This window comes from Neomonachus schauinslandi, chromosome 12 (genome assembly GCF_002201575.2).
Source record: "Neomonachus schauinslandi chromosome 12, ASM220157v2, whole genome shotgun sequence".
NCBI lineage: Eukaryota > Metazoa > Chordata > Mammalia > Carnivora > Phocidae > Neomonachus > Neomonachus schauinslandi.
In genome coordinates, this window is record NC_058414.1 from 89,795,590 (window position 1) to 89,815,031 (window position 19,442).

At 38.7% G+C, this 19,442-nt stretch overlaps 1 protein-coding gene across 2 annotated transcripts in view; it reads right to left on the reverse strand.

Annotated features, from left to right (window-relative positions):
- The window catches only part of DGKI (diacylglycerol kinase iota), a 431,941-nt gene that overhangs the window by 38,229 nt on the left and 374,270 nt on the right, over nt 1–19,442 (reverse strand). For both annotated transcript variants that reach the window (XM_021692768.1, XM_044919913.1), the window contains one exon: nt 8,227–8,252. In XM_021692768.1, coding sequence (XP_021548443.1) covers nt 8,227–8,252 — 26 coding nt within the window. The remainder of the gene's footprint in view (nt 1–8,226; nt 8,253–19,442) is intronic.

The following is a 19,442-nucleotide window of genomic DNA, read 5'->3' on the forward strand; positions in this document are numbered from 1 at the left end:
GTCTCTGCGTTCCCTATGTAGCTTAAACAAGAAACAGACAAGCATACACAAACAAACTCACCAATGGAGAATTTAATTTAAATTAATCAAGTTTGGTAGTTTTCTTTGGTGATTGGCAAACCTCTCTGAAGGACTTAAAGAATTCTGGTGCATAAAGGTCCAAGGAAATGAGTGGCTCAAAGAATAATCTAAAACACATAAATACAAATCAGTAAAAAAACAAGAAAACAACTTTGAAGAAATTATCTAGGATGCATTCCAGAGAAACAAGGAGAAATAAAATATAAAAGAGAGTAGAACACATACAGGATACCATCAAAAGGTCTATCATGCATCTAAACAGAATTTCAGAAGGCGATACACAGAGAAGAGAAAGCATTCAGGTAATGTTTGTATACTTAAATTGTCTATGTTAGGGGGTACCTGGGTGACTCAATCGGTTAAGCGTCTGCCTTTGGCTCAGGTCATGATCCCAGAGTCCTGGGATCCAGTCCCTCATTCCGCTCCCTGCTCAGTGGGGAGCTCGTTTCTCCCTCTGCCCCTCCCCCCGCTCCTGCACATGCTCTCTCTTTCTCTCTCACTCTTTCTCAAATAAAAACCTTTAAAAAAATAAAATAAATTGTCTATGTTAGAAAAAAGTATAAAAATAAGCCAAATGTTTAGAATAAAGGAAATTATAAAGACAAGAAACCAATGAAACAGAAAACAAATATATAATAGAGAGGACCATGCAGCTAAAAAACAGTTTCTTGAAAAAAGCTATAAAATAATGAGAGCTCCAAGGCTCTGTGGGGGGTGAGGGAGGGCAAAGACACAAAAAAAGAGAAGCAGGCACAAACAATATTAAGAATGAAAAGACAGATGTAACCTCAGATCTCACAGAAATTACACAGATAACAAGATATAAAAAATTTTATGCCAAAAATGAAAAAAATTTTAATAGATGAATTCCTAAAAAAAACAGTTACCAATACTGATTTAAGGAGAAATAGAGAATCTGACTAGCTCTTTAAATACTATGAATCTGCGATTGAAATTTTCCCACCAAGGAAATGCCATCCCTAGATAGTTTTACTGATGGGATCTTCCAAAGTATTCCAGAGATTGATAAACCAAGTGCTATACAAAGTCTTCCAGAGATTAGAAAACAGGGAAAAATTTTCTAATTCCTTTTATGAAACTAGGTATATCATGCATGCTCTGTACAATAGAAAGGAAAATGGGAGGCCAATCACACAAATGACCATGGATGCAAAAATTCTAAATAGAATAGGAGCAAACTGAATCTAACAATATATAAAGGAGACAAATATAATAACCAATTTGAATTTATCTCATGCATATGATACTGGTTTCTACTAGAAATTGAAGCACACCGTAACACCAAAGAAAAAAATCAGTATCTCAAAAGATGAAAAAAAAAGTATTCATTTAAATTCTAATGCCTGTTGAATCTAACACATTTGGATGAAAGGGAAAATCCTTAAGAGGCTATCTACAAAACAGGGCTGTTCACCTCTCAGTGAACTTCACACTTATTGGTGACTTATGGATGGCAGCCACTTTGAGATCAGGAAAAATCGATGATGCTGACTATCTCTACTTCTATTCAATACTGTACTGTTCTAATCAGCACAGAAAGGACCAGAAAGATATATAACAAAGCATAGTCACTGGAAAGAATGAAATAAAATTCTCATTACTTGCAGATGATAATGCCTCTGCAGAATTCCTTCCTCATAAAAGACCCTTGAAGTAAAGTTTATGAATTTAAAAAGTTTAGCAGGAACCTTGACTCAAGATTTTGAAGCAAGAACCTTGAAACAAGATTCCAAGTGAATTTCACTTTACTGTGCCAACAATGATCATTTAGAAAATACAATTTTTAAAATAGAAAAGATCACCAAAAAATGTAAAGTACCTAGGAATATATTTAACAACAGATGGCCAAACCCTTCATGAAGAAAATTATGAAATTCTATGGGTCATAAACAATTAAATGTAAACAGATATGGTTTGAGATGGAAAGACTTATTGTCATAATATCAATTCTCTTTACACTGATTTTTAGATTCATGCAATTTCCATGAAAATTACAACACAAAACTTGGTGAAGGGCTTCTAAAATTTATAGGAAGGAGCAAAGGTCCAATTTAGACATTATAGAAGAAGAACAAATTTTAGAGTATGTGCTCTCCCAGATAGCAAGATTTATACCAAAGTTAGAGCAATTAAAACAATGTGCATTATACAGGAATTGACATATGGATCAATAAAACAGAAAAGAGAATCTAGAAACCCACATATAGGGGAAGATAGAACAGGCTTTGCAAGTCAGTGAAGGATTAAACAATAATGACTGGTTATATACATGAAACAAATCAAAATAAAACTGGATCTCTACCTCTCATCAAACCACAAAAGCATTTCCAAAATAATGAAGACACAATTGAAGGTGAACACTATAAAAATAGTAGAAGAGATAATGGGAGAATATCCTTAGGATATTCTATCCTATGAAAGGATTTCTTTAGAGAACATACCAAAGGTAGACACCATAGAGAAAATACTAATAATTTGATTACATTAAATTAAAGAATAACTATTCCTCAAAAAAAGTTTGGAAAGATAAATCACAAACTGGAAAAAATTGCAACACACATAGTCAACAAAAAACCTTTACCTAGAATCTACAGAGATGTTTATGAATCATTAAGAAAAAGACAACCCAGTAGGGGAAAAATCGGCAAAAGAAATAAAGCGACATTTCATAGAAAGGTAAACACAAATGGATTATATAAAAAGTGCTTAATCTTATGTGTAATCATTTGACACAAATTAAAACCCCAAGATGCCATTTGACACTCCCACTAGATTGGCAAAATATTTTTCATTAGTTAACATCAAGAGTTGGCAAGGATGTGGGTCAATGGGAACTCTTCTTAACTGCAGTTCTGAGAGTAAACTAGAATGATTACTTTGGAAAACAACTTGTCATTATGTGATAACTTAAATAGGTGTATAACCTATCACCTAACTATGCCATCCCCAGGTTTAAACCCTAGAAAAATGCTTACATATGGAAGCCGGAGGAGTTATGAAAAAGAATGTTCATAATGATATTGTTTGCTATAGCAAGAAAACAAACAAAACCAAAAAACCTGGAGTCTATACATTCATCAGAATTTGGATAAATAAATTGGTATATATTATTCATACAATAGAATACTATACAGCATGAAAAATTAATGAAATAAATATGGCACTCAACAAGGATGCATCACAAAAACATTTTGAACAAAAGAAGCAAATCACAGAAGAATTTACAACAGGATTCAATTTATGAAAGTTCAATATAAGCCAATCTATATACATACACACATACATACACACACACACACATATCTGGAATATATATACACACACATATTCATATGTGGAATATATGTATATGTAGTAAAATGATCAAAAGAAACAAGGAAATTCTTAGCAAAAAAGCAGAATAGAGGTATCTCTGTAGGAGAGGGAAGGGAATGTAAACAGAAAGGGAAACATGAAGCTTCTAGAGGACTACAAATGCTTTATTTCTTAGGTTGGGGGCTTGGCAAGCAATAGTTCCTTTTGGTTATCATTTAAACTGAGCTGGTAAATGTTCTGTACATTTTTATGAATATTATCTATGTCAGTAAAATTGCATATATATATATATGTTTATATTGTAGAAAAAAATCAATCTATGATTTTGAGCCAAGAGATAGTTATTGATATATTAGAGAGCTTTAGGCCACCGCACAATGTGTCATCTGGGGGGTTTATTTTGTTTTTGTTTTTGTTTTTTTGCACAACTACTGCAAAGTAAAACTGCCTCCAAGTCCGATAGTAGACTCCTCTTTGGGCACTTATGCTAGTGATTGTGGTCGTTAAAATTTTATTTCCGATATACCTGCTACTCCCACCCTTGTCCACTGTGTTACTGTTGCAACAAAAAAGCTACCATATAATGTGAGAGCCATTATTGCCAACAGGTCTAGGAGCGAGGACAGGAAGGGGATGCCTGCTTCAGACTGCCAGGGGAAGCAAACAGATGGTTGGCTGGCAAGAGTCAGTGACTGTCCTGTATTTGGGAAGTGAGCAGACATTAGCTGGAAGATAATCTTCCAGTGCAGGGCCATAGGTAGCAGGTGGCAGAGAGACATTCTCAGAGGCCCCCCAAAATAAGCTGGCTAAGATGACAGAACAGAATCTGAGAGCTCAGGCAAAGCAGCCTGGGCATGGGAATGGCTCCTGGGGCCATTTAAATGATGAGGTGATAGGCACTGAATGCTGAGGAAACTCCTAGGGCAGGGCAATCAGTCACTGCCAGGCTTATCTTCTGACAAGGGGTAGGACCCCAGCTTGCAGCTGTAACATTAAAACGTAATGTTTCCACTGGGATTTGGTGTGGCAGGTTTCCCTGAAGCTTCGGTTTCACTCAGTTAACTAATTATGAGAGAATGTGACATTGGTATTTACTTTTTCTACAGGGACAAATCATTCCCAGCAGGAGAGACAGTTTGTTATTTTTGTTCTGTTTTGTTTTGTCATTAAAAAGAGATTACTTACACAGTAGTAAATAAACTCTTGTTAGAGGGAATTTTTTTTCCCTCTATAATTCTATCACTTCACCTTAATGCTGACAATCATTTCTTTTGGTTTCCAGAGACATGGTACATAAATGAGCAAGAAGTGGGTATTAGAACTGGGTTTGAAAATTAACTCTACCACTTACTAGCTGTGTGATCTTAAGCAAGTTATTTATTTAAGTACCACGAGCCTGTTTAACACATCTACTGTGTACTATTTGTTCAAGATGAAATGAAGTAACATAGTTGAAGTACTTCAGCACCGTGTCTCTGCATAAAAAAAGTGCTCAATAAATTTTAGCCTTTATTCTTAATGACTCTGATACTATATTATACAAATAGGAACATTTTACATTTCATTTATGCCTTATATGGTCAGTTTTCTATAGGACCCCGCATCTAATCATGAACTGTATCTTCACTTTGTCACTTCAAGCTGCACTGTGTATTAACCATCTTACTCCCCTCATCCAGATATAAGAAGGTTTCCAATGAAAACACAATATTTAATAACATAGAAGCAAACAGTTTTCTACCCCTCCTCCATCCCCAGTACACCTTTTAACTTTTCAAAGACAGTAGGCAATGCTGAGCAAACATCACTAATCAACTCACATCTCCTTATCCACTGCCTGGGCAATAATAGCATTGTGTTTGGGGTGCTTTTAGCAAACTGGAAAGTGATTGCACAGATGATTTCCCACTTGAACTCATAATCCCATGAGGTAGGCAGGGTAGGTATGATGAGCTCCACCTTACAGATAAGGAAGTGGGCTAAGAGAGGGTAAAGACAGAGCCATGACATTCAAGTCTATTTTCTGTGAAAGGTAATCTGTGGGAACTGAGAATGCTGGGCATATTGGACTTCAGAAAATTAGACTTTCTCAAGAACAAAGTCTGTTTTGAAGGTAGCCAGAGCAACTGTTATTAGAGACAAAAGTAAGATCATTGGTAGTAAGCTAACAAAATAGAAAGTCAAGAGGCATGGGGCTTTATATCCCAATTTCACAATCCCTTTGCCCAATGAGCCTCAATTTTTCTATCACCAATCTGAGAAAGCAAAAATGTTACTTCTTACCATTCTTAAAAGCACACATACTGCAATAACATTATCACTTACAAATGTAAGCTTGATAGAATATTCAGGTTTAATGAGAATCACAAAAACATGAACAATTAAAAATGTATAAGCATGAGAAAACATATTTTAAGTGCTAGTAGAAAATCTTGGTGGTAAAAGAAAAGGATAAGAATATTTTACAAGGATACATGGGCTAAAAGCTGATGGGAAATTAGTAAGATTAGACAAGTCAGCACTGAAATTTCACATTACATATTTGAGTAATTTTTCGAATTTGCAGAATCAAACCTAGACGCATGGACATGTAATAACTTTTGAAGCGATGAAAATATAAAAGTCCTCAAATTTGGATAATGTTTCTTTAACTAATCACATATACTAGTTCTTAAAATGATTAATTTGGACAGGCTATTCATACTGAGCAAGTCTTTCTGGCGATAGGCATTTTTCAAGGACTTCCAACGATGCTACCACCTACTCACCGATAGCTCATAATCCCTTAAGAATTCCTAGCAAACTACAGAATAACAATTCAGAAGTCCTCCCCTCCCCACCCCACCCCTTGTTTAGGCATAGGGGATAAGTTCTAATAGATTGGAAGGCCAAAGCAAACAAAAGTCATTTAGGGGAACCATAGATCAAAATAAAAACAAAACACAAGTTTTGAATCAATGGAACTTGGAAGCTCAAGGATCTCTAAACATGCAATAAAAAACCTAGTCGTACCAACACCAGTGAGCAAAATAGCATGCCATAATAGATCATCATTAGGTGGTTGGTTACCTAATTCTGACTTAATAGGTCTACACATGATTTGCCCTATGATCTTCAGAGAATGTGATACAACTTCATGTCAGTATTATGAGAGATTTTACGATATGGCAGAATATGCCTGCCTAAAACTCCCTCTTTGTCCTTAACTCACTCACTCACTTAACAAGCATTTGTTGAATGTTTGCTATTAGTTGGGATCTGTATCAAAGAACTCATAGGGGAGACAGGTAAATCAAGCATCAAATTTATGTGTTAAATTCTAGAAGAAAACTATTTCATGCAAATGGTAAGTGAGTCAGAAAGCTCTCAGAGAGGATGAGATGATTAACAAGGTCTCAAATGGTAAGTGTAAACCATATATATCGCAAAAGGAGTAGATTCCTGTCACAAAGAACAGCACGGATAAAGGCAGGAAACGTGAACACATGGTGAGTTCCAGAAACTAGATGCAATACCACATGGCCAGAGCATTCAGCATGGGTAGGAGAAGGGGGAAAAGATGTCAAAAGAAGCAATAAGCATTAAAATACAATATTGGAAATCTGAATACAATGATTGGTCTATTGATAAGATTTCAGCCCATAGGCAAAGGGAGTAGATTTTTGCTGTAGAACAGTGTGGTGTTATCCAAGTGTACAGTGAACTAGAGGATAGAACACTAGGGTATGGACACCAGTTTTAAAACAATTTTAAAATCCAAGTAAGACATGGAGAGGTCCTAAGCTACAACGATGGGGGTGGAAAAGAGACTAGAGATAAAAGAAATATAAAAACCAGAGTTAATAAAATTTAGTGACCAACTAGAATAAGGGGACGAAGAGGGAAGCTTACAGCAGCTTTCCTGTGTTATACTTAGCTGGCTGAATGCATAATGGTGCCCTTCACTATTTAGGGACAGCATGAAGAGGAATGCCAGTAGTACTCAGAGTCCTGGTATATCTCTCTTTTATAAGATTAATCACATTTCACTTTATATTGCAGGAGGTATGTGTCATTCAACCACCCCCTTCACCACTAGACATATAAAGCTCTTTGAGGGGGGAAATTCTGTCATACACCACATTGTCTCTGCAGATGGCCCCAAAAGCATATTTGTATAAAATGATTACATAGTATCACGGACCCACTGTAGACACTTAGTGAACATTTTTGTTTTGTTTTTTTATTTTTTATTTTTTTAGTGAACATTTTTGAATGAGTGACTGAATGAACTCCCAAAGTTAGATGTGACAAAACTATTCATTTCATCCTTTGAATGAAATAATTGTGTCTTAACTGTGAATAACTCACCTCAGCTGGGTAACAATTCATACCACTACTGACCAGGTTCATTTCAGTCTTCTAATACTTTTGGCAAATTCCAACATCCAGTCTTGAAGGGACTTTTGGGAGTATCTACTACAAACTCTCATTTTAAAGATGAAAATCTATGATCATCCAGAGAAGTTACATGGCTAGCCCCAAGTCACAAAAAGTATCCAGTGATGGGACAGAAATCAGGCAGATACATTAAGCTTCGAAATATCTGTCGACCAAAATGGTTATAATAGATTTGAAGATACTACAAGATACCACATTTAGCTAGGATTCATTGAGTTTTTAAAAACGCATAACATTTCACACGAAAAAAAATACAAGGCCAATGTCTTAGAAACATTTCCTTGAATAATTCTTTCCTCTGACAGTGAAATGCAAGGAATGGAGCTCAACCTTTAATCTTGAATTAGTATAAGTAAGACAGATTCTTACCGTGATCTTCTGAAGAGACTGGTGACCTAAAACGAGATAATAAACATGATAAATGTTTTGTAAATGATACTGATAATTATAAATGCAATAATGATCAAGGATAATCTCCTAGAAATAGTACTCCCCAAATTCAATTAAATAGAAAGTAAATATAGCAGAGAGTGTAATTAATTTGTTGGTCGCATGGTATATTCTAATTGATCACTCCCAAAGCTTACCTGGATTGGTTGGGTGGTTGGGGTTAATAAAATTTCAGTCCACTGCACCGTGTCATGGGACTGCAACAAACTTAATTAATTCTGGGTTTATGACACACAAATAGAAAAGTCATAGAAATGTGGTAATGGATGGAATCCTGTGATGTCACCAAAGGCCAGGCCTCCAGAAAATGTAAATAAACACTAGATTGAGTGTAAGTAAAAAGAAATCTACTTGGACAGTAAAAAATGAGACAGAAGTAAAATAAATGATATGTACCCTTCTCATTATTGTTTTTTGTTTTCACTCTTTGTGGAATTTAATGTTTAAGTGAGCATGACATAGACCCTCTGTGTGCTGGCCTCATAGCTCTAAGCCATAATGAGGCAAGAGTGCAACCACTGGAGTCCCACAGAACTTTTATAAATCGATGACTTTTGCATACCATTTGGGGCTCAGCTCCAATTGTGTTAGGAAGACACCGATGAAGCATCATATCAATATCAATCAATTTTCACAATAAAAAACCTTTCTTTCTTCCTCAGCTGACCACTAATTGAGTTACTCGGAGCAATACAGATACAACCTTGAGGATGAATTCCCCCTCAAGCTTGAAAGATACAGTCTTGACTCTACCAGCTCATTCTTTCCTTGGGATAAAGTGAGATGTATAATTCTGTGCTAACAGGTGATCGAATTTTGAAGGGAAAGGCAAGAAACCAGTCAGGAGGCAACCTCTGTTCTAAATGATCAGCCTGCTGGGGACCATAGCAGGAGGATGACAAAGGGAAATGCCAGAGTTTAGTAATATGCCCATTAATATAACTAGTGTTGGGGCAAGAATGATTCCATGGGTGCACAGCAGTTGAAGGAAGATTTTGGCTACTTCAGAATGCTTGAGAATGCTTTACTTTATCTACTGATCAGTGATATTTTGTCCATTATGTGACTTATCAGTAAAGTATAAGGACACAGCAGTCATGGTGGGAAAGCCTTGAACTTTCCTTAGTGGCAAAGTGTCAAATCATTTCAACCTTACCAGTCTCTTCAAGTGAACTTTTGCATGTGAAAGCAACAGAGGATCCCCAGATTTGGTAGGGAGAAAACTGCCATCTGGGTGACGGGCACAGGGAGCCCTGAGAGGGAACCTGCCCCAGGCTAAGTCATCCCTACAGTGTCGGCTGCCTGAGAAGTGCCACTTGGCCTCCCCAAGTGGAGCGGATCTGGACTCTCTTTGGGATTCCCATTTCACACTATCACACACCCATAATCCCCACTGGGCTGTGAGCAAATAGAAAACTAGGACCATTTCTTACGTAGTACAGAATGGGCCTCTGATTAACATATATTGAATTGAATTAATGTCAGCACCACCACACTGGGTGTTTAGACTCAAACGCATTTTGGAGCACCTCAAAAAAATCATCATGTCACCTTCAAACCACACACAAGACAGGTTTGCCAAGCTCCTAGGCCAGCCATGAGGGAATGGCCTAGGGAGTGAGACAAGCTCCAGGATAGGGATAATGTGAGCACTCCCAAAGCCAAAAGACATCCAATACACCCAGCAACAGAGACCCACAATCTGCCCTAGTGGTTAGGAAAAAGAAAGGGGGAGAGAGTGCTGATTAGAGGTGAATGGGATTGAAAGGTGAGTCTAATGAGAAACATATATTTGAAATAAGATCATTTCTTAAGATGCCTAGGGCATAAAAAGAAGTCAGCAACAAGGTAACATCTTCAACCCTGGTGTTTTCTGATGGGAATTAAGCAAAAACACTTCTTGGATTGTTGGCAATTAATTTCTCACAGAGCTCTGGGAACAAAGAAAAACCCATGCCAACAGATAACTAAATGTCTCAGGTAGAAGGCTTGCAAAGCACGGCTTTTGGTGCCTTTTGTGAAAGCAAAGCACTAATATTAAATTTGAAAAATTCCAGATGGCTTCGTTAAAGTCCCGGGAGGATGCAATCGTCCAGGCAGTGGGGAAGAACTATCCATTTCAGAGTGTTTGCTAAGGATTAGTCATGTTGAGTTTCTGTGCAGAATGTTTCCCACATGCCTGGATTTGTGGAATTTTAAGACATATGGAGTGTTTCAATCCTCACTCAGTATTTCACCTTTCACTCTAACGAGTCACTAAATTATACTACTGAGACATGCACATCATCCATTATTGCTGTAGAGGGGCATAAAAAGTTTTACAGAACTTAGCCCAGGAGAGAGGAAAATTCATGAAATCAGCAAGAGAAGTAGTTATTTTTAAAACAGAGGTTGAACCCCAGGAACAGATAATCTTCCTCAACCTGACAACTGAGGAATGCAGGAGAGTCCACTGCTCATTCCTCCCACTGTACCTGCAAGACTTGTGGTTCTGTTCCAGGCTGTTTACTTCTCCTCCATCTGCACTTTATCTCAGGGATAGCATTGTTCTCATAATGCAAATTACGACCAGCATTCAAAGAACTCCAGGATTTAGAGTTCTCACCTCTTTCCTCAGTACCAGCCTTTTATGACAGTCTGTAGAATATTTACACTTGATTTTGCTTCATTTTGTTTTGTGGGTTTTCTAAAAAAACATTTTTATTTACATTTCATTCAAATTCAGCAAATAACAAAAACAAAGTCCTGGATTTTAAAATCTCTCTCCTATTTTAAATCTTTCTATTTATGTTGATTCAAACCTAAATAATAATGGTTATTTGAGACCCTATTAGGTGCCCTGTGCCTCGTTAAGGGGGTACAAAGATGAACAAGCTACCAATTTCAAGGAATTCAATCTAGTGAGGGAGAAAAATAGGTAAAGAAATGATTATAGTGAAAAAAGTGTAATCATCAAAATATGTATGAAGTAAAGAGGGAGCATTAGAGAGAGACCCATTCTGTTCCAGAAGAGTGAAAGAGACTTCAGAAAGCAAGAACCATGGGAACTGGGCTTGGAAGGAAAAGCAGAAGCTTGTTAGGTAAGTAAGAAAGGAGAAGAATGCCAGGCAGAAGCACCAGGCATACAACAAGGAATGTGGATAGGAAATTTCATAATACATTATCAGGCAGACAAGGAACTCAGTGTTGCTAAAACATAAAGGAGTGATAAGTTAGGACTGGAGACAGAAGAGGCAGGGGCCATTTCATACAGGGCCTGGCAGGCCATTTTGACGTGCTGGTAATTTACCTTCTAAGCTAAATGAAGTGAATTTTGGAAGCAGTGAGGTCATACATTCTCATTGGTGCTTCTGACCAGGCAGGCTGTGCAGAGTAGAAGAAAAAAGCAAGAATAAAGGGAGAAGATAAGATAAAAACTATTACTGCAGGGGCGCCTGCGTGGCTCAGTTGGTTAAGCAACTGCCTTCAGCTCAGGTCATGATCCTGGAGTCCCGGGATCGAGTCCCACATCGGGCTCCCTGCTCAGCAGGGAGTCTGCTTCTCCCTCTGACCCTCCTCCCTCTCATGCTCTCTGTCTCTCATTGTCTCTCTTGCAAATAAATAAAAATCTTAAAAAAAAAACCAAAAAACTATTACTGCAAAGCTTCTGTTATTCTCTTTGAAATTCATGAGAAGTAACAGGGCGAATGAGAAACAGAAAAGGAAGCATTGTCTTTGACTAAGCTAGAAGATACCCATAACCCGAAATCATCTATAAAGAAGAGCTACCAAGTGCAGGAAAAACTGGGCCAAGTTTCAGGGAGACAGAGAAAGCATATTTTGATCTCAAAAGATATGAGCTACACCGTGCACCATAAAATCTAGCAGAAAGCCCTCCACTCTGAGCCAGGTGTCCTGCTAGTCAGAAGTGGAATCAAAACCCCAAGGTTAGTGCTATTAAAAAAGAATTTGAAAACAGACCCAAAGTCAATTTCCAGGAACACACAAACCCACTATCCCTAATTATCCATTCCAAACTAACAGTTCCAAAAAGAACTCCTCCAAAACAAATATGAGTAATAAAGAAAAAGGATGTTATATTCGACATCCTTTTATTTTGTGAGTTCCTTGACTGATTTTTTTTTTTTTTTACAAAAATATTCATTTTCACTGCTTTTGTTTCCTACCTTTATACTGTCACTTTTGGTCTCTCCTTTTCACTCAAAGAGTCCCCTTTAATGTTTCTTGTAGTGCTGTTTCAATGGTCATGAATGCCTTTAGTCTTTGTTTATCTGGGAAACTCTATCTCTCCTTCTATTCTGAATGACAGTTTTGCTGGATAGAGTATTCTTGGCTGCAGATTTTTCCCATTTAGCACTTTGAATATATCATGCCATTCCCTTCTGGCTTTGAAAGTTTCTTCTGAAAAATCCCCTGCTAGCCTTATAGGTTTTCCCTTCTAAGTTACTGTGTTCTTTTGTATTGCTGCTTTTACAATTTTTTCTTTATTGCTATATTTTGCCATACAATTTGTCTTGGTGTGGATCTGCTTTTGTTGATTTTGATGCAAGGTCTCTGCGCCTCCTGGATCTGGATATCTGTTTCCTTCCCCAGATTAGGGAAGTTTTCAGCTATTATTTCTTTGAATATATTTTCTGCCCTCCTTTTCTCTCTTCTTCTTCTGGAACTTCTATAATGTGAATGTTATTACATTTGTTGGGAGTCACTAAGTTCCCTAAGACTATTCTCATTTTGCATAATTCTTTTTGCTCTCTTTTGTTCAGCTTGATGACTTAACATTACTTTGTCTTATAGGTCATTAACTCATTCCTCTGCTTCTTCAGCCTGCTGTTCATTCCACCAAGTGTGTTTCTCATTCATTTATTGAGCCCTTTATCTCTCTGTTATTCCTTATCTCTGTGTTAAAAGTCTCACTCATATCTTCCACTCTTTTCTCAAGTCCAGTGAGTATCCATATGATCATTGCTTAAAATACTCCATCAGGCATGTTACTTACATCTACTTCACTTAGATATCTGGCCATGGCCTTGTCCTGTTCTTTAATTTGGGATAAATTTCTCTGTGTTCTCATTTTTGTCTAAGTCTCTGTGCCTGTTTCTCTGTGTTAGGAAAGTCAACTATATCTCCTGTTTTTGTTTTTTTTTTTAAGATTTTGTTTATTTATTTATTTATTTATTTATTTGAGAGAGAGTTCTTGGGGGAGGGGCAGAAGAGAAGGGAGAGGGAGAGGGAGACAGAATCTCAAGCAGATTCCATGCTGAGCCTGATATGGGGCTCCATCCCACAACCCTGAGGTCATGACCTGAGCCAAAACCAAGAGTTGGACACCTAAACGACTGAACTGCTCAGGTGCCCCTACATCTCCTGTTTTTGAAGAAGAGGTCCTGTAGTGCCCTACCATGTAGTGTCCCCTCTTCTCCAAGGCCTGGCACTTCCAAGAATGTCTCCAATGTGTGTTGCGTGTGCTCTGCTGTTTTGTCCTGGTCACTTTATCCTTCAGGCCAGTTGTCTGCAGAGGCTCTCTTTGCCTGTTGTGAGCACTGTTTGGTCCCTGGCCTGAATGTGGCATATTTTAAGTAGGTTTGCTCTGGTCTGTTTATGAAATGAGACCTGTCACCACTACCCTCAGAACTGAGGCTCTGTAAAAGTCCCCTGTTGGGAGACATAGTATAAGTAGGGTTTTAGGCCAGTCTTCTGGGGGTAGGGAGGCCCCCTGTGCTGGGACTGAGGAAAGTGTGACTGGGAGGGGCAGTTCCAACAAAGGGCAGGGCTTGATGTAAGCAAGTTAGGCAGAGAGTGTTTGCCTTGCACTTATGCTGAGGGATGGGGAAGGGAAATGGCGCTGGCCACTTTGTTCCCAGAGGGGTCTCCCTTTGAAAGCTGGCCCTCTGGGACATGCTCCAAGATGAGTGAATAACCTCCCCATTGTAGGTCCTAGGTGCTCTTCAGATTACTGTTTCCATGCTGTATGTCTGCAGACTGTTTGCTCTGCCTTTTCTCCAAGAGCAGTACAATGCTCTCCAGGCTCTATCCCAGCCAAGCTTGCTGACCTTTAAAACTTCAGGCTTTAAGCCCTGCTGGTTGCAAAAACTCATGAAATTTGGCTCTTCTCGCTTACCAAGCCAAATGCAACAGGAATTCATTCTCCCCATGCACTCCCTGTTAGTCTGTCTCTTGCCCTTCTCCACGACTGTGGCTCCCTCCTTTCCACAGGAGCTATGTGTTTATCTCCCAAACTGTGTTTCCACACTTCCTACCTTCTTCAATGTGGCCTCTTTTCTTCCTTTAATTGTGGGGTTTATTCTACCATTCTTCAGGTCAATTTCTGGGGTATTTAGGATGATTGATAGTTATCTAGTTGTATTCATGGGACAAGGCAGGTCTAGGGTCCTCCTATTCCACGGCTATCTTCCTGGGATTAAGACATCTACTTTTTATAAATTTTGATTTGAAGATTTGCTGGTGAAAGTCCTCTTTCCAATGTTAACCGTGCTAAGCAGGATATTCATACTGTTCTCTCCTTTTAAATAAAGGTAACACTTCTCAAACTAGGATATACACAGGAACTTGAAAATAAGGGAAGCCCCCAGGAAAAACAACACACTAGTTTTAGATGGGGGATTATGTAATTTAACTGGTAAAAATTAAAATATTATTTTTTATTGAAATCGGCACAGACATATAATGGGTCCCAAAGCAAAAGTCACTTGACTTCTTAAAATCAAACAACAAACTTAAAAAAAAAAAATCTGTGTTTGAGGCAGTTAGCCTCGGGCAATGTCTCTAAGGCCTCAATGGGGTGAATTTGTTCTCCACCAGAATAGGAGTGTTTCTGAGGAAAAAGTCTGAAAACATGAAAATATACAGAGCTATAACATTTTGGAATAAATCATTTTATCAGATTAATGTATATACATATTAAGAACCTGAAGGAATGAGACATTAGGCACACATTGGCTAATTGCTACTATATTGAACAGCACAGCATATAGTCCCTGTCATCAGTCACTAAAACACAAGGAATCTCTAAGAAAATCAAAGATAGTTATTTAGATTGCCTTCCATCAGCAGGTTTCCCTTCAAGGCCTCTAATCTTTCAAGTAGATCAATTACAAGGCTTAAAGACATTGGAAAATATGCCCAGTTTTCAACCAGCAAAATAACACATAAGAGCCAAAGAACCAAAGAGTGATATATTTATGAAGGCAAAGTCTTTAACAGGTACTACACTTCTTGTGATGTCTTGTTGTTTTAATCAATAAACCTAGAACTGAGATGATGAGCATCATAACTACTTCAGCCTGTAGGACATGGTATGATCCTTTGCAATACATTTCAGATGAATGTTTTTTCTTGGCAACCTCCATGAAATGCTCTAAACCTATAAGCTCATCCTAACACAAGATCTTTTTATTTGACTAATACTGTCCTATTTTTTTAAGCCTCTTTACAATATTTTGCTTTTATTTTCATTTTGTGTCTTAAATCAATAGCATCCATGGCTTTCCTACTTGGCCCTTCCTCAGAACGTGTGTATCATTTCCTTCCTAGGAGGTAGGTAGGAGATCAAGACTGTCTAGTTTAGATGAGGTCTTTCTTAAAGACAGATGGGATGAATATTGGGGACCCATGTACTTTTTGGAGAGAATCATTCACAAATAAATGTCAATGTCCCTTCCCAGTGTCCCCAACCCAAATATCCTCTACTTAGCATTTCTAAACCATCACCTGATGGACAGTGAGCCAAGGAATGGGGTTACCAGACAGAGGTGAACTTGGAATAAACAAACAGAACAGGTATAAGAACCAAGTCTCAATAGGCACAAAGGCAGAGATCCAGATTCTGAAAATACTCAGCAAGAGAATATTTCTCTGTGGATGGGGGAAGGAAGCTTTGACATATTCATACCAACTCACAGGCCTGTCTGGAAGAGCCAGGGCCCCTTTATTTCCTGGTTACTAACATGGAATTATAATAGAAAGCAAATGAAGAATGGTAGGTTGAACTAGAAGCTCTGCTACCCCACAGTCCACTCGGCACACTACGAATAAATAAACCGTTTCTTGGCTGTGAAGTCCTCATGGGGAAGACAGCCCATGCCCTCACACTGAAAGCAGCTCTATGAGTATTTTGTCAATGTTCCTTTTTCTGTCTGCCTTCCCTCTTTTACCCTCCAGCTTTAGGGATGAGGACCACAGCAAAAACACCACCTTCAATAAGCAAAGGTGACCATCCATCCTACTCAGGAAGAGGAAGAGAAAATCGAAGTCTCTTGTTTCTAGCTATTTATATCAATTCTGAATGTTCTTCCCCTCTCTCTTTCATCATTCTCCTTTTATTTCTCTTTCCTTCTCCTTACTGCAGCCCTGAGCGTTCACTGGGCTTATCTCACCCACCTTCCTCACATTTTGGTAGAATCCAATCTCTCTGTAAAACAGCCTCCCATCATGTGCTAACTAATGCTCTTGTTCCAACTGAAGAACACCAGGAACATTCAGGTGTGGGCCAAGTTCTCTGGGTTGGATGCTGTTCCCTGCCTGTTCCATTACTGCTAATTGTCTGTTACCAAACTCCTGAGAAGTAGCCCAAATGGAAACTGATTTCCCAGCTGGACACCTCTTCCAGGCACATTTCAAGAGTCCATACCACTGCTGCAGAAACACTAACTTTATTTTTCCTTAGTTTTACCTTGAAGTAATGATGCTACACAAATTCAATTTGTTTCCTGAAACTGTGGATAGACAAAGAATTTTCATTTAAGTAAGCCAAGGGATGATTTAATGTGATTTGAAGGTGCCTCGTTAGTGCAGTAAGTAGCACGTCAGTCTCATAATGTGATTTGAAACATGGCTGTAGATGATCATCTCTGGCAATAGCTTTTCTCTCTTGAGATTCCCTCAAGGACATGCACTGCCTGGAGTACTGTTATGTCCACCCTATGATATCATTTTGAGAGCTTGAGGGAGAAATAATGAAATCACAGATCTAGGTGACAACTTCATGACCATTAACTCTCACACCAGAGCATCCCTAACTAGGTAAAACAGAACCAGGAATCCCTCAGCACTGAGAATCTCCATCAACCAAACAATCCTCTCTTTGTTTGCTTTTCCTCCCTCTAATTATGAATATTGCTTTTAAGACAATAAACAAAGCACATACAGTAAAAGAGCTACGGAGAATGGGAGCCAGAGAGATGAAAGTTACAGCAACCATACAAAGTGGCATTGAGATGAGAGACAAACACATTCTCTATTCAAGTGGTCACAAACCCATTCAGGGAATGCCAAATAGCCTCAAAGGTAACATTCACCACAAATGAGGTGCGGGGAGGGGGGGAGGGGGGGTTGTGCTGCGGAAAGAGCAAAATTGAAGGCAGGAGAGCGAGATGGGTATTTGTATGGAGGTAACGAAATAAGACCCAGAAGCTAAATAATAAAGGCTGTTTGGTAATTTCTCCATTTGATGTAAATTTCCTCTAATTCCCTTCAGGCTCCTAATTTCCTATTCTTTGAGAGTCTCCTACCCAAATATATACCTGATGATCCCCACATGAGCTGTACTTGAAATAATTTCTGGGTTTTTAAAAAATAAGTTCCTGTATTTAGTTGGCATTTAAAAAATACCACTGTTTTACCACTGGCTTGTAACAATTCGATTTCTCCTATCCATCCTCCACAATCAGTTTGCTGAGGAGGAAGCCCCTAAGGGCCCTTTGAGCTTGAAATTGTACTGCCACCTAATGTTCATGCCTGAGAACTGCAACAAAATGAGGGGAAAGGCTTTTTGAAATCTGAGGGGAAAGATGAGGACAAATGGGCAAAAGTGGGCGGTAGACACAGGGAAGAAACAGAGATGGTGTTGAAGAAACCAACACTGACCAAGTTCATTCAGCATGAGAACTTGACCATCACACTTTGTTACCTAAATATGAACATTCCTGGGCGCCTGGGTGGCTCAGTTGGTTAAGCGACTGCCTTCGGCTCAGGTCATGATCCTGGAGTCCCTGGATCGAGTCCCGCATCGGGCTCCCTGCTCGGCAGGGAGTCTGCTTCTCCCTCTGACCCTCCCGACCCTCCCCCCTCTCATGTGCTCTCTCTCTCAGTCTCTCTCTCTCAAATAAATAAATAAATAAAATCTTAAAAAAAAATATGAACATTCCTGGGAAACATTTTAGCGTTTTTGAAGACATGAAAATAATTGTGTATTAGACACAGCACAGCCGTGCAGGTACAAAAGATGTGATACTTCATGTTAGAAATCAGTTTTTGCAATATAGTTGCCTGCTTAATTTTTAAAAAAAAGGGGGAGAGTAAAGGAATAGAAAAGGCATGTTATTCTGAAATCAAACCAAAGGAGATACACCTGCAGAGAGCCAAGAGGGAGTATCAGTAGGGAGAACCTGTTAGCAAAAGCCACTGGCTCGGGTGCCTGGGGGGCTCCGTCATTAAGCATCTGCCTTTGGCTCAGGTCATGATCTCAGGGTCCTGGGATCGAGCCCCGCGTCGGGCTCCCTGCTCAGTGGGGAGCCTGCTTCTCCCTCTCCCACTCCCCCTGCTTGTGTTCTCTCTGTCAAATAAATAAATAAAATCTTAAAAAAAAAAAAAGGCATTGGCTCTAGCTTAGTGACTCAGTGAATGCTGGTCAACAGCTCTGTTAAGGCACAACTGACCTGGAGTTTCGTGAATGTGGACTTTTTTAAAGTGTAAATTGAAATGAAGCTCTGGGATCTGAAGGCAAATTGTTTAGTGTTAACACAAGAAACTTCCATGCAAGGCTATCTCACATATAACAATATTCAGGATAAGCAGTATCTACCTTGTGGGGCCAAGGTAATTGGGCAAAGGCTTACTCACAACTAATTTTTATTTTTATTAAATAAGGACTTCTGAATCCAGCTTTAGACAATGGAAGAAAAAAAGAGGTGGGGTTGGAAGCTGCTTTGGCACTTCTCCTGAAGATAACTGTGATATATTCCAGAAGTTTTCCTATCAACATCTCCCACCTCACCTACTTCTCAGAAAAGGGAATTCATGTTCAAGATACTGGCATGGGAAACAGAATCTGAAAAGTGCCTGTCTCCTCCCCACGCTTCTGTGTCCAAGGACAGGACAGTTTCTAGGTAATAGATTAC